We start from the raw sequence: 15,921 nt of genomic DNA on the forward strand, positions 1-15,921 counted from the left end.
AAACTGCCGTCACACTACACAAACCAAACTAAACTATAACTTCAACCGGGAGACAAGCTTTTGGAGAAATTTCTATAAAACTTTGTTATTTATAATCATGCCAGTGCTTTCCTTTTTTAAATCTTTATTATAAGTCTTTAAGAAAATGTAATCTTCCTATTTGCAAATACAATCAGCGTATCACCACTACCTCAAAAGAGGAATTTTAAGTTTATTTTAGCATGCTGGCCTGAAAGTTGGAATAAATCTCCTGATCACAATAAATATATTTTTTCATAACTTCATTTCAATATAATTGGCTTCCTTTGTAACCCTACATATTTTATTTTATGCATTTAAAAATATTCAGAGAAGGGTCTGCAGTCTTTCCTAGCCTGCCTAAGGGACCCATGACAGAAAGAGAGATTAAGGACTCTTAATTCTGTTGTATCTCAGGGCAGGATGCTAATAGTCATAGAGCCTCTGGGTGCCAGAGCAGTCCAGACCTGAGTGCTTCAGAGCTTCTTTGGTCCCTGGTACACCCTAGACTTTCTGACCTCCCTGGATCTTTTTTCAGAGGGCTCTTTGTTCTCTGTGCCTCATCACTGAGTTGCTAGACTGTATTTGTGCTGATTTTGCCAGTGGCTCCCTTTCCTATTGCACTTAGACTTCTGGCTGACTTTATGTAGTTTGGAAGTGGGAGAAGGTACTTTTGGTGTAAATTCTCTTTGAGTTTCTTGATCATTTTTCTGGTATACTTTCTGGATTTTTGCTGGAGGAGGACTCTGGAACCTGGGCAGTCTGTCTCCATTTACAGAGCTATCTTGAATTTTGGTGGCTTTTATCACTGTTTTTCCAATTTACTATGGTTATTTAGAATCTAATTGCAATTTCTTAGTATTAATACCCACTCTTAATTTGACATCATTTCATATTTAAATGTATTCAGTTTTTTCATCTGGTTTTATCAATAAATATACTGAACAGAATAGATCCCAATCTCTGTAGGATGCCACTTAACTGTTTTTTCATCTTTGAGTCCTTTGTACAGTAAGTCACAGTTTTCAAGATCATACTTTCATAGATCATATTTGAGAATGCCATTGTAAAGTCAAGCCTTATTTAAATCAGGATATCTTTCATTCTCTCTTTGTTAAGCAAGCCTGTTGCTCTCTTATAAAAGGAAACTATTTTTGAATGATTTGTTTTCCTTGGAACTATGTTGATTTCTTTTATTATGTCTTTTACTCTTGTAGATATTTATAAATTGATATATTCTAGAGCAGTGATGGCAAACTTTTTAGAAACAGAGTGCTGGGCCCTGCTCCACCCCTCCCCCCTCCAGAGGAGTGCCATGCCCACCCCCAACCTCGACCAAGTGCTGTGCCTCTCCCCCACAATGAGTACCAGGTGCACCCTACCCAACTCTTACCCCACACTTCACCCTCTGTGAGCTCCCATTGGGCTGCTGGGCAGAGGGGCGGGGGATATGAAAAAATGTCATCAGGCTCACTGGAGAAGAGGAGGGGAGCAGCTCTGCTGGAGCCCTTCAGCCTTTCTAGTAACGAACTGGGTGGGGGGAGGCAGCCACGTGCCCACGGGGAGCACTCGGAGTGCCATCTTTGGCATCCATGCCATGTGTTCCCCATCACTGTTCTAGTTTTCTGAAGTATTGATGCTATTTATAACAATTTATAACATAGGATTTTTCCTTTTAAAGATTTCTAAAGATAGGTAAAATATTTATCCTTTTCTAAATCTCAGTGGATTTAATATGTCTTTATTATTCTGTGTATACTACGTACTTTTAATCTGTAGCTCTGTGTCTAGAAATAAAACATTTCTTTAAAATTTAATGGAATGAAGGATTAAATTGTGAGTTTGTTGAGGTCTTTGTGATGTAAAAACAAAATTTATTTGTGAACCTTAAAAAAATAAAACCCTGTCAAAACTTTAAAAAAATCTAGTAGAAGACACAAGAGTATATAAAATGTGATCTCTGCCTTCAAGAAACTTAACAGTCTGGTTGAGAGAGAAAACTAAGCTACATAAAAATAATTAACACATAGTATGAGAGAACAAATATTTAAGTGCTAAATTATATGAAATAGAACACAAGTGTTGCAGAAGTTCAGAGTGGTGTGTAGTCAGACTCAGAACCCTCACTTGATGCATCCAGCCCTACTAGTATCTTTTCCCTGTCATGCTAAACTTGAGGAGGCCATCTAAAATCAGCACACCTATTTCTTCTCACCTTCTTCTACATTCTCTGCAGGCTGACTTTTGTTCTCACTAACTGAAACTACTTACCTCAAAAGTTACAGTGATCTCTCAATTGTCAGATCAACTCAGCCTTGACTTCTGTGTAGCCTTTGACACTCTTGATCAGCTTCTTCTCCTTGATCCTTGAACTGAGGTTGTCACTCAAGGCTCTCTTCTTCCTCAGTATCATTTCACATGGTGATCTCATCAGCTTCCTCCCCTCTCTCCTCTCCACCCCCTCAACTCCCCCCACCCCACAATTCAGTTACTGAATGCTGATGATTCTCAAAGCTATAGATTCAGTCTGGGCAACTATCTAGGAAGCTATCTTCTCCACAGCTGGCATAATGGATAGATTGCCTGTAGTCAGGAAGAAAGACCTGAGCAAATCCAGTTTCAGACAGTAGGTGTGTGACCCTGGGCAGATCACTTAAATGCTATGTGCCACAGTTCCCTTAATTATAAAATGGGGATAGTAATAGGATCTGCTTCCCAGGGTTATTGTGAAGATCAAATGAGATATTTACAAAGTGGTTAGAAGAGTGCCAGGAACATAGTATAAAATAACATAAAGGAGGAAAAAAAGTAGATTAGAAAATATGCTAACTGTGACTTGATGAAACCCTGACCTCTAAAATATGAAAAGACTTTCAGAATTAACAGTGACTTTATAGTCTATTATGGTCAAAGTATATAAAAAGATAATTTTCAAAAAAGGAAAGGCATTTAATTATCTCTTGAAAAAATAACCAGAGTGATCAAAGAGATGCAAAGTAAAATAAATTTGAAGCATCACCTCATACCTATCAAGTTGTTGAAAAATAATCAAAAGCAATGAAAATTCATTGTTAGTGGGAATTGTAGAGAAATAGATTTACTCATTCATTACTTGGAATTGATTGGAATATTGGAATTCTTGCAGACTATTTTGGACTATATCGTACAATTTATCAGAATAAACATTGTTTGACCTAATATTTCCATTAAAGGAATATGCACTGAAAATTTCCCTTTAAAAAAAGAACTCTCTTCAAAAATGTTCATAGCAGCATTATTTGTAGTTAGGAAAAAATATAAAAGCAATTTAAATGTCCAACAATAAATAAATTGTAAATATAAATAATAGATATAAATAAATCATGGTACACTTGTTAGGTTCTGTAATACAATTAAAATTGGCACAAAATATGAAGAAAGAGGGAAAAACCTTTATGAAGTAATGAGTGACCAAAGTGAAACAGAAGGACAAAGAAGCCACTAACTTTAAGCACATAGAAGAACCAATGGATAGAAAAAGAATCTTGATAGAGAATTAGAAGGATCATAAGGTAGTTGTTAGGACAATGTATGGGATGAATGTCAGTATTTGAATATAAATAGATAGAGTAACTGTTGACTTACCAATTATTGATGGTATTAATGTAAAGTATTACTTGAAGTCATTAATATAATGCATGAGAAGGATTGCTTGCTGGAACAAGATGCTGAAAAGGGTAGGAGGCAGTTGGATAAAGGATATAGGTAGAGTGATTCACATTAATCTGAGGGAAGAAAGAGTGAGAGAAAATGCTAAGAAAGTTTGAATAATAGTGACAGGAGAAGAGAAGTTCATGTTCTGAGCCTTAATTGGAAGATCGGGTAGTGAAACAGGGGATTAAGTCATCTACTCTAAGCAGGAGTGGCATGAAGGAATAATGAAGACTTGTACAGTGTGTTTTGAGCAGCAATAAGGGCCTAACTGGTGCCATTTATTTATTTATTTGTTTGTTTGTTTGTGTTGGGGAAATTTTATTTAATTGATTAATTTAGAGTATTTTTCCATGGTTACAAGATTCATGTTCTTTCCTTCCCCTCCCCCTCCCCTTCTCCTGTAGCCAACGTGCAATTCCACTGGGTTTTACATGTGTCATTGATCAAGACCTATTTCCATATTATTGATATTTGCACTAGGGTGATTTTTTGGAGTCTACATCCCAATCATATCCCTATCAACCCATGTGATCAAGCAGTTGTTTTTCTTCTGTGTTTCTACTCCCACAGTTCTTTCTCTGGATGTGGGTAGCATCTTTCTCATAAGTCCCTCAGAATTGTCCTGGGTCATTGCATTGCTGCTAGTAGAGAGAAGTCCATTACACTGGATTATACCACAGTGTATCCGTCTCAAGACCATTAGTTTATAATGGCTGAAAACAGTTCATGGGAGGAAATCCTTAGGTAAAACAGAAGAAATTAGCCAAATAGATTAGAGCCATATCATTCTGATTGATCTAGTAAAGTTACTGGTGAGCCTTGACATTTCTATATCTTCCTTTGATTCTCTCTGCCACTTTTGTCTCTTTAATTTTAGTGTTGGAAAAACCATATGAGTAGATAAGTGGAGTAAAAAAAATTTTTATTTTAAAGTGACAGATTTAATGTGATCAGTAATATAATTTACTGAATGAAATGTTCCTGAGAATTTTTTAATCCAATCTTGGTATACTTGTATGAGTTATGAATAAATATTCTTTGTTGACTCTTCTGATTATAGAAACTGGATATGATCAACAGAAAATTCATTTTTTTTTTTGTTACGAACAAGTATGTACTGTCAGAGCTGTTGTATTTTGTTTGTTCCTATATTATGGGCATCACAGCTGAGGAAATTGAGACCAAGCTGTACAATGTTCCAGAGCACCTAAACCCTACATTGTTAATAGAATTGCGTGGAGTGGGAAACACTTGAGCCAAGAGTCAGGATGAGGCCTCAACCTAGCTCCACCACATGGCCTTGGGCAACTTGGCCGTTTAAAGCTCCCCAAATCTCGGGTGTTTAAGAAACAGAAATAGTACTTGCCCTGATTCCTCAGAGTTTTTATGGGAATAAAAAAATGTGTGTAAAAGCACTTGGAAGCTAAGGTAGGACACTGTTCTTCAACAAAAAATGCCCAACTGTTCCTGTTGTTTGAAATAACAACTTATGTATCAGATGTACAATGGAAGCATATCGGGAAAGGAACTGACTTCCCCATTCATACCTTTGTCAGTCTCCAACAAACCCAGGAATTCCTCTTTGAGAGCACCAAGGACTTCCTGCAACTCAAATTTGAAAATCAAGATAAAGAGAAGGAATGGGCGACTGAAAAGGACCACTTACTTTGGAAATTGGAACAATACAAAAAGCTGCAGGAGCAGGAGAAACATTTTGATGAGGAGAAATGTCAGCAACAGGCAGTCGCCTCTCTCCTGCCAGCTGTACAAGAGTTTCAAGAGGAGCAAAATGCATATGCTCAGGTAACTGCTTTTCTGCTCAGTCAGAGGAATTTGTCCCTTCTTGTGGGAAATGTGCAGTTTGGAAGAATGTTGAAAATTCAGAAGAGAAATAATTGTCTTAGTGCCAGCAGGGATAGGGCCTGGACCTGTGACTTCACTGGCACAGGGGAGGAACCTCCCTTGACCAATGAAGGTCAATTCTTTCTCTGCAACTTCTGTTGTCTAGAGCCCTGACAGTTTAAATGACTTTCCGACAATTACACAGCCAGTATGTGTTAGAGGTGGGACAGAAATCCAGGTCTTCTGGCTTTGAGGCCAGTTCTCCATCCACTGACCCATACTGCCCCTCAGTGACATTCCACCTTTTCAAGTGCATTTAGAATTTTTACTAGTTTTCTCTCTGAATGAAGTAGTACTTTGTTTTCTTAAATTTGCCTCATTAAAGTTTCTTTTTTTAAAAAACAGTTATTATAAACATAATTATCATCAACAAACTCCACATGATTATTAAGCTAGGAGCAAAGTCTTCCTATTTCCAAAGATAGTAACAATAATAATAGCCAGCACTTACTATGTCTCAGGCACTGTGCTAAGCTACAGCGCCTGGGCAGCCCATACCCAGATCACAGAGAAACCAGGACCAGTGTAGCACCTGGGAAGCCATACAGCTAGTTGTTTGTTTGTTTTTTTTAAGTTTTTATTGATATCTTCTGTGTTGTTCCCAACATCCCTCTTCCTCCCCTTCTGGAAAGCCATCCTAAGTCACAAATAGTATTTTTTAAAGGGAAAAAAAAAAATCAGTGCAACTTAATTTATACATTGAAAAAAATCCCCAAACACATGCAATGGATAATACCTGTGGATCTCCCACCTCCATGAAGGAGTAGGTTGGGAGTGTTGTCTCACATCTCTTTATTTCAGTCCTGCTTGAACTTCATATTTTTGTTACTTTCACTTTTGGTTTTTTGGTATGTGATTGTGTTTTCCATTTACATTGTTATAGTTATATGTTTTTTATTTTTTACTTTGCTTACTTCGTGCTGCATCAGTTCATTCCATGCTTCTCTCTGATTCATTACATTCATCATCTCTTACAGTAACATTCCATTATATTCATATTTCATAGTTTTTGTCATCCCCCAACTGATGGTCAGCTACTTTGTCTTAAATTTTTTACTATCAGAAAAAGTGCTGCCATTAATATTTTGGTATATACAAGGACTTTTTTCTTGTTGATAACTTCCTGGATGTATAAGTCTATTAATGAGTCTTCAATTCAGAGGTTAAGGACATCTTAGTCCCTTCATTCGCATAATTTCCAAATTGCTTTCCTAAATGAGAGTGTTGTTTTACAGTTCCCCCTACCAATGTCTCACTCTACAACTTCTCTAACATTTGAGTATTGCCTTTTTTGTTATCTTTGACAATTTTTTAGGACATGAAGTGAAACCCCATGGCTGCATTAATCTACACTGGTCTTATTAATGATTCGGAACATTCTTCCATGTGGTTGTGAATAATTTGAAGTTCTTTTGAGAATTGCTTATTCATAACCCTTGTCCATTTATTCTTTAGGGAGTACCTATTGGCTTTACTTATTAACTATATATATATACATCTTATATATAAAACCCATATCTACATATATATATCTATGAGATATATATCCCTTATCAGAGAATTTTGTTAGAAAATTTTTTCCCATTTAGTCATTCCCTTATCGTAGGTACATTAATTCCGTTTGGAAGCCTTTTCTTATAATCTGTAGCTGGGATTTTATAGAATATCTTATTTTCTTATTCATTCAAGTTTCTCTTGCTACCATGTACTATATTGACCAGCATATATACCACAATTTGTTCAGCCATTCCCCAGTTGAAGGGCATACCCTCATTTTCCAGTTTTTTTGCCATCACAAAGAGCGCAGCTATAAATATTTTTATACATATCTTTTTATCTATGATCTCTTTGAGGTACAAACCCAGCAATGCTATGGCTGAATCAAAGGACAGGCAGTCTTTTAGAGCTCTTTGGGCATAGTTCCAAATTGCCATCCAGAATGGTTGGATCAGTTCACAAATCCACCAGCAAGGCATTAATGTCCCAATTTTGCCACATCCCCTCCAACATTTATTTCTCTCCCCTGCTGTCATTTTAGCCAATCTGCTAGGTGTGAGGTGATACCTCAGAGTTGTTTTGATTTGCATTTCTCTAATTATAAGAGATTTAGAACACTTTCTTATGTGCTTATTGATAGTTTTGATTTCTTTATTTGAAAATTGCCTATTCATGTCTCTTGCTCATTTATCAATTGGGGAATGGCTTGATTTTTTTATACAATTGATTTAGCTCCTTATATATTTGAGTAATTAGACCTCTGTCAGAATTTTTTGTTATAAAGATTTTTTTCCCAGTTTGTTGTTTCCCTTTTGATTTTTGTTGCATTGTTTTTGTTTGTACAAAACATTTTTAATTTAATATAATCAAAATTATTTATTTTACATTTTGTAATTTTTTCTAACTCTTGCTTGGTTTTAAAATTTTCCCTTTCCCATATATCTGACAAGTATACTATTCTATGTTCACTTAATTTACTTATAGTTTCCTTCTTTATGTTCAAGTTATTCACCCATTCTGAATTTATCTTGATGTAGGGTGTAGCTGGGATTTTATCAGAACAAGCAGCATTATTTGGTTGGGGCCTACTAGGGACACAGGGTCACAGCAAGGGAGGGAGCTAATTCTGTGTTCATGACTGAAAAGTAGGTAGAAAAATCACATGAACAAAATGCTTTAAAGTTGAACCACTATAGATATAGATATTACATATTTACATCTGGACGTGTAGGCATGTGTACACAAATACACATGTATATACATAGAGAACATATAATAGTGTATACTTTTAGATAACATTATTAGTTTGCATTTTAGTCAAGCAATTCTTTTTTCTTTTTATAGAAGTTATGTTTTTTAACATTCAAGGTTGTAATTATTAAATTTTACAACCTGTCATATTAAATGTTTCATTTTTTAGAAGATAATTTAAGTCGTCTTTATTTTACTAATTTTATCCTAGCCTACACTTACAAACACACACATCAGTAAACCTAGTTCTTTATGTTATGCATTTTTAATAAGTTTGAATAATTTTTAAATTATACTTTAAAAATTAACAAGTTTTGCCAAATTTCAACTTTCCTACCCACTTTAACACTCAAAGTGGCTCTGGCGTCATTCATTACCATTGTTTCAGTATCTTTGCCCTTCTGGAAATGAATGCTGTCTGGAGATGGGACCAAGTAAACAGATGGGAAAATTGACCTTAATGAGAATAGGAATACTTCTTCCTTCTGAGACATGTGGGAAGGAGAAGACATTAAGAAATTTTGAGAAGGAAGCTTCCTTCAGAATGTAAAGGAATGTCATCAGTTTTAAGTGTTGGAAACTTAAATGATATGAAAGTGATAAGAGTGTATCAGGGTGACTGGGAGGTAAATTAGTAAGAATAGTGGAGAACAGAATTTTTGAAACTGTAGGGCATTTCCAAAGCAATGGTCAAAATTATTAAGTATTTTCAAGCATTTTTTACTTTTTTAAATGAAAACAATGTTCAAATTAGAATCAGCTAAACTAAGACTAAAGATGAATTTGTCCTGAGAGTGAATGCAATACAGTCATTATTTTGTTTATTTTATCTTCAAATGTAAGTCTTATTCTGCACCGCTAGTCCATTACCTCTCAGTCAAGAGTGGCAACCATGACTCGGTGTTTTAGAGTCATGATTGGTCACTGGAGTTTTTTCCTTTACAATATAGAATCATAATACATTTTTTTCCTACTTCTGCTTGCTGCAGTCTATTTCAGTGCAGGCAAACCTCTCTTAAGTTTTTCAGAATCTTTCACTTTTGTCATTTTTTATTATAATAATATTCCATACATTATACTATTTTCAGTTATTCTCTAATTGATGGATTACTCTTTGTTTCTATTCTTTGCTACAATAAAATGTTGCAATAAATATTTTTGTACATATGGGACCTTTTCCACTTTCTTTAATCTTTTAAAATTACAAGTCCAGGAGAAATATAACGAGGTATTTCCCTTACTATTAGTGATTCAAAGCATCCTTTTGCATGCTCATTAATAATGATCCAAATATTTTCATCACTAGGATGATAGAATAGAAAATATTTTTATTAGATTTAAAGATATTACCACAATAGAGAAATAGAAGTAGAAAACCCCTTAGAAAGTAATTTTAGAATTTAAAATATCATATAACTTTCAGAAAAATGGTCAAGAACCAACAATAAAATTCAATTAATATTGCATGACATTTCTGGGGGGGAGGAGGAAGAAATACAAATGTAACAATGTTCCTGTTTATAATAATTTATAATTTAAAATTTTTTGAAATGTGTTAAATAATTTTGCTAATCGATAAAGATTAAGAAACACTTTTGATAATTGGTTTGACAACACAAATGGATGAGAATTTTTACCTTGGCTTATTTAAAAGGGATCAGAAAGTATGAAAAATTTAAATTTACAGATGCATTGGCATAGAAGAGTTAGAGAAAACAGAATAAGTTGACTGAAAGTTTAATTCACTTTAATTAAATAGATATTTAATAATGTAGAAGGAAGGATGAAGGGTTGTGATTGGAGAGAGAAATTTCAGAGTTCTAAATCTTTCAGGGAGTGCAGGTATGATGAGGCATACTGTGTAACCATTTGATCTTTGTGCAGAATGTCATCAATCCCCATAGGATTGGTTTGGTCTCTTTTACCTTTGTGCAAGTGGTTCAGGGACTGAGTTTTTTGTGAGTGATACAAGAGAGTTAGTAATTTCCCCATAGCAAGGGATCCACTGCTGAAAAAATCCCATTGCTCCAAGAATTGCCCTCAATTGCTTTTTAGTAATAGGAGTGCTTAGTTTTTGGATACTCTCAATACGGTTGGGAGAAATTGAACGGGACCCAGAAGTTAAAATAAAACCTAAATATTGTACTTTGGGGGAGACACCATTGAACTTTTATCTTTGGATACCTTGTGGCCTCTTTTATGTAGCTCCAAAAGGAGGTGCTTATTATTCTCTTGGCATGGTTCAGCAGCTCAGCAAGAGGCAAAACTGAGTGCTCAATAATGGCTTTTACCAGAATCCAGGTGGGAGTATGGAGAATCTGGCTACAAAGGCAGGTTTGAGGAGGTTTTTTAAAGCAAGGATTTTTGGACTGATTTTAGGGGCAAGAACACCTCTTAACTGGAGTGGGGAAAGGTTTTAGCTAAAAGGAAGTATAGGAAGCAAGCTGGGGTGGGAGGACCAGCTGCCCAGTAAGGGAAAAAGGGATCCTCCTCCTCTGGTCTGGGGTTGGGAGCAGGGAGTTTAAAGCTTACCAGTAGCAGCAACAGCAAGCAGCAGCAGCAGAAAGAGTTAGCAGGAACAGCCTCTGCTAAGAAGAGACTTGGCTGCCCAGCTCTCCTGGTGGGCAAGTGTAGGCAATGAGTCTGGGAAAGCTCTGAAGCATTTTCTGGAGGGGCAAGGGAGAGGGGAGACCACGGCAGAAGAAGAAATTCTATCCCTTCATGGTTGTCAAAAATATTGTAGGAGTAAAAATGAATAAATACTTCAGATAATTTTAAATAAAGCATTTAGTAACAAAAATGAGAGGGAAAGGGATTCCTTCAGTTAAGTGAACAGAGCACAGAGCCAGAGACCCACAACCAAATTTAACCAAAGCAAAGCTCAAGCTCCCAAAAAAGAGCCCCGCAGCGTGGGTCTCAGCCAAATTTATCTCCCAAGCCCCTAAACATCAAATGAGGATGTACTTAAAAGGATACCGGAGAATTTAGCTTAGGTGTGGCAAATTTTCCACCTGTACAGGACTATAATGGAGTTGGAGGAAGGAGGCCATTGAAATTTAAGAGGTTAAGGAATTAATTGTGTGGTCATGTTGAATCATCAACATTAATATTTAAGACCCTGAAAATTATGGGCTATATTCCATCCAGCCTACATTTAGGCCATCTAATTTTTTTGTTTTGAGTACATATTAACCCTCTAAGCTATAGCCAAAAACACCTTCTTTTGACTTATGCTCTAGAATACTTGCTTACTTTGTGCCAACGACACAAAATAAACTTGAAATGATTTGTCTTTTTAAAATCTTTTCTGTGCCTGATTTACTTTTGCATTTTCTCTTGTAATATATGATCCATCATTTGTCTCTTAACTTTTTATATCTTTATGTTTAGATCACTAGTCTATATGAAATGTGGTATATAATGTAAGAATTGGTCCAAATTTATTTTTCACCTAACTGCTTAACAGTTTTCCAATAGTTGTTTTTGAGTATTGTTAGAGGAAAATAGCATTTTAAGAGTAGAAAGCAGAAAAGCAGGCAAGGGCTGACGGGCTGAACGTTCTAAACTTAGAAGAGTGGCTTAGACAATGACAGTGTAAAAGTAAAGTCAATATAAATGTCGTGTGAACATCAAAAGAGGAAATATATTATGAATTGTGGCAGAAGAATGGATCACCAGCAGTGAATAATAAGGAGTACGCCAAGCTGGCTTGTAAGTCTGGGGAATAGGAGGAAGAGCTTCCATTCAAGAAGTTTGCCTAAGACATGATGTTTTCAGGGAAGTCTAGTTCCATTAAAGTTAAAAGATGGAAGGAATGCATAAAACATTTGGTCTTATTGGAGTAATTTGTGGAGAAGAGAGCAATAGACTATTAGAGTATTATTATATTATATATTTTATTATATTATTTTATTATATATAGTATAATATTAGAGTAAAGAATATGGTAGAACAGTTTAAGAGAGAGTTAAGTGAAGTTTTAATGGGTCTGCAGAAGAATAAGGCTGATCTGAAAGAGGGTAAAAGTTCAGGAGGACATAGCAAACTTGTATTCTCACCAACTGCCCAAGAATAGTCACAGGATTTAGAATTTGGCTTTTCCTATCAGAGAGAAAGGGCTGAATGAATAAGATTTAGCTCTAAGACTCCCAATCACCATAGCACTTTCAGACAGGCCAAATTATGTTATGGTAAAGTTGTAATTTTTATGTATCATTAATTTTTTTAATAATACAAAGAGGCCATTTATATAGTCATATGCAATACATTTTTGTTCATTTCTTGATACTTTTAAAAGAAGGCAATATAAAAAAAGTCGATTCAGGTGCTAGACTAAATAATCTCTTAAATTCTCTTCTAGTCAACCTCTACAAAGCCCTCTGATGTATCATTGTCGTAGTGTGGAGTTCAATCCTGGGCTTATGCCAGGAGAGCTCAAACTTTGATAAATCCTACCAAAATGAAAATTTTCTGATATGGACTGTTAACATATCTGTGTCTGAGGCTCTAAGGTAATGAACATTTTGGCTACAGAAATTCTTGAAAATCATCTACTAAGTTGTAGAAAAACCTGTAATTTCCTCCAGTAGAGGGAGCATCTGCACTGATGAAATACACAAATCTTAAAATTTTTTTTATCTTTAAAATAATATTTCATGAGCTTGGTCTTGGGAATTTGTTATGTAATGGTTTCCCAGAACCAATGATGCCCATTTCATTTTAAAATACATAAAGCCCTCCAGAGTTTGACCTTTAGGTGTTGGAAATTTCAGTTCCCTGAGGTTCCATGTGGACCGATTTCATGAATTGATGAACTCCTAAAAATCATACCAGTTTTCATGCTACATGTCTTCTTTCTTCCTGGCCCATAGAGCCTAAAAGACAAATTGTTTCAAGAACAGAAGTTGTCCTGCATGTACCAAGAGCAGTGTGTCGCTCTGGAGGAGGAGCTGGCTCGAATTCGAGAAGAAGATGATATGAGGCAAAAGATCTTCAAGGTAGGAAAAGTATCTGCTATATTCAGTGCTTCCTTTCTCCTAGGTGACATCCTGTGTTCTCAAGAAATAATTTGGTGATTTCCTATGCCTAGGACCGTAGTGACAAGATGGGGAAGCGTATGCAAGAGATGGTGCGTCGGTACGACAGTCTGCAGGATCGTCGTCAGCTAGAAGTGGAGGGCTTTAAGACAGACATCAAGACCCTTCGTGAGAAACTGAAAGAAGTCGAGCAAATGCTCTATGAGGTAATTGCCTTCTTTGGATCTGGGAAGGGAACAAAGACTGGTTTTAAAACCCAGCAAGTAGCTGGGTGACTCAGTGGATGGAGAGCCAGACCTTAGAGACAGGCCATCTTGGGGTCAAATCTGGCCTCAGACTCTTCCTAGCCTCGTGACCCTGGGTAAGTCACTTAACCCCCATTGCCTAGCCCAAACTTTTTTTGCTTACCAAAAAAATAACCAGAAAAAATATTACTTAGTGCCCTGGAAATGAATTTTTTAAATTTTAATAGCAATTAATAGGAAAGATAAATGCACCTGTGGCCATCACCCCCTCCCCTCCTCCCCCCCCCCCGATCGCTGCAGCACCCACCAGGGGGCGGCAGCACCCACTTTGGGAATCACTGATCTAGCCCTTATCTCTCTTCTGCTTTGGATTCAATATTTAGTATGAATTCAAAGACAGAAGGTAAGGTTAAAAAAAAAAAAAGCATTACTATGAGTACCCATACTCTCTTCCTTAAGAAGTTCAACTAGACTGAAAAATGTAAATACAAGTACATGCTAGAGTCACATCAAATAATGTCTTTGTATTTAGGAGGTACTATGGAGTTGTGTAGTTAGAATCTGTTACCCTAAAAAAAGTCTACCCTTCCCAGCACCCCACTCTCTTCCTGTTATTACATGCTGATGTAGATAGGATATAAATTCTATGGAGTTTCTATCTCCCACTCTCTTCTCTTCCTGTCACGGCTTTGGTGGAGCGGGCTTTTTGAGCAGGTAGAAAAACTTAGTCACAAGGTTCTATTTTGTTAGAAAATAAACTTTATAAAATATAATACTTGAAGTACTGAACATTAATTTAAATCTTACAGAGTGGTAGATAGAGAATCTGCCAGAAAAACCGAAGTTCAAATCCTGTCTCTGACACATACTGGCTTTATGACCCTGGGAGAATTTCTTAACCTTTTAGTACTAGTTCTTGAAGAGTTTCCTGTAAGGTGCCACCCTACATTGCTAGAGGGAAGTTACTTATTCAGGAGTTTTATACCAAAGTAATTGGTCTAGTCCCAATCTCTCCCATTTGTAATTTGCCTTATCTTTAATAACCTCTTCCTAGCAAGAATAACATTGTAGACATTCTGTATATCTTCTTTTCTCCCTTCAGGTAGAATAAGAGTATTAGTAGGATCATCCCCATTTTGTAAATCTCTTGGATTACTTGAGCAAATGATTTTTCCCAGAAACAACTTTTTTTGGAACTCAAGGTTCCTCAAAAGCCATCTTAAATTTGAAGCAAATTTAACCAGCAATCAGTTTTTACATAATGCCCACTATTTCTAATGTACTATAGTAGGTATTATGAGTAGAAAAGATAAGAGTAGGCAGATCCCTGCCCTTTGGGCCTTTAGCAGTAGTGTTTTTCTTTTCATGATATGAGTGTCTTATTGTTCTCCATTTCAAGGATCCATTTCTGTTCTGTTGGGAAAATTAGGAGTCCATATCTTCTCTGCTCAGAGCCAGAGCCTCCTTTCTTCTTCAGCATAATCATATTTGTTAAGAGTTTAATTATAAGTTTTTCCCCCCTATAAAAAAGGTCAACATGCCTTTGGCTTTGCTTCTGGGCTGCTTTTGTCTGACATTTCCCCCCCCTCTTTTCTCCAATCCTTAGGCAACATTAACTATTCGACCAGACCAAGATCTTGACATTCTTACTGAGGTTCGTAAGAGCAACAAACGGACTGTTAAGATCCAAGGGGAACTGAAGAACCTCAAGGCCAAAATATATTGTTTAGAGAATGAACTTCGGAAATGTTAACATCTGTTTAGAGATAGGAGCACCACCTGCCTATAGATAGATAAAGGACTGAGTCCTAAAATCTGTGAACAAGATATCAGCTACCAAAGAAAGAATTTCAACAAAGAGCCTGCAAGGACATTGGTGGGAGTCCCTATTTGGGCTTCCTAAAGATCAAGGACCCCACTGCAAAGGCCAGTCTTAAATTCATGGACCTGAAGAGCTATACAAGTATCACCCCTTGCTCGTATCACCCTTTTCTTGAGCAAGGTTATAACCTGAAAAAAAAAGCCTGAAGTTTTTTCCCATGTTGTTTCCGCAATTTATGTTGGGAGCTTTGGGATAAAAGGGCTTAGGGATTAAGTGCCAACATGGCTGAATAATTATGGGAGAACCTCGTCCTTCCCCAAAGAGCTGGGTGCATCCACTAAGGTCACATCCTCACTGGTTGGGAAAAAGGCAGCAAATTCCAGGGTTTCAAAGGTAGGCAGTTGGTTGCTGTTAATCTTTATCCTATCTTTGGTAGGCAAAAGATCTTAGATTTTCA

At 36.4% G+C, this 15,921-nt stretch overlaps 1 protein-coding gene across 1 annotated transcript in view; it reads left to right on the plus strand.

Annotated features, from left to right (window-relative positions):
• Positions 1-15,395, plus strand: part of CCDC77 (coiled-coil domain containing 77) — a 37,255-nt gene extending 21,860 nt beyond the window's left edge. The window contains exons 8-11 of the mRNA XM_044678485.1: positions 5,268-5,514; positions 13,233-13,358; positions 13,451-13,603; positions 15,249-15,395. Of these exons, the coding sequence (XP_044534420.1) occupies positions 5,268-5,514; positions 13,233-13,358; positions 13,451-13,603; positions 15,249-15,395 (673 nt within the window). The remainder of the gene's footprint in view (positions 1-5,267; positions 5,515-13,232; positions 13,359-13,450; positions 13,604-15,248) is intronic.
• The last annotated feature ends 526 nt before the right edge of the window (positions 15,396-15,921 follow it).

This window comes from Gracilinanus agilis, chromosome 5, assembly GCF_016433145.1.
Source record: "Gracilinanus agilis isolate LMUSP501 chromosome 5, AgileGrace, whole genome shotgun sequence".
Lineage (NCBI taxonomy): Eukaryota > Metazoa > Chordata > Mammalia > Didelphimorphia > Didelphidae > Gracilinanus > Gracilinanus agilis.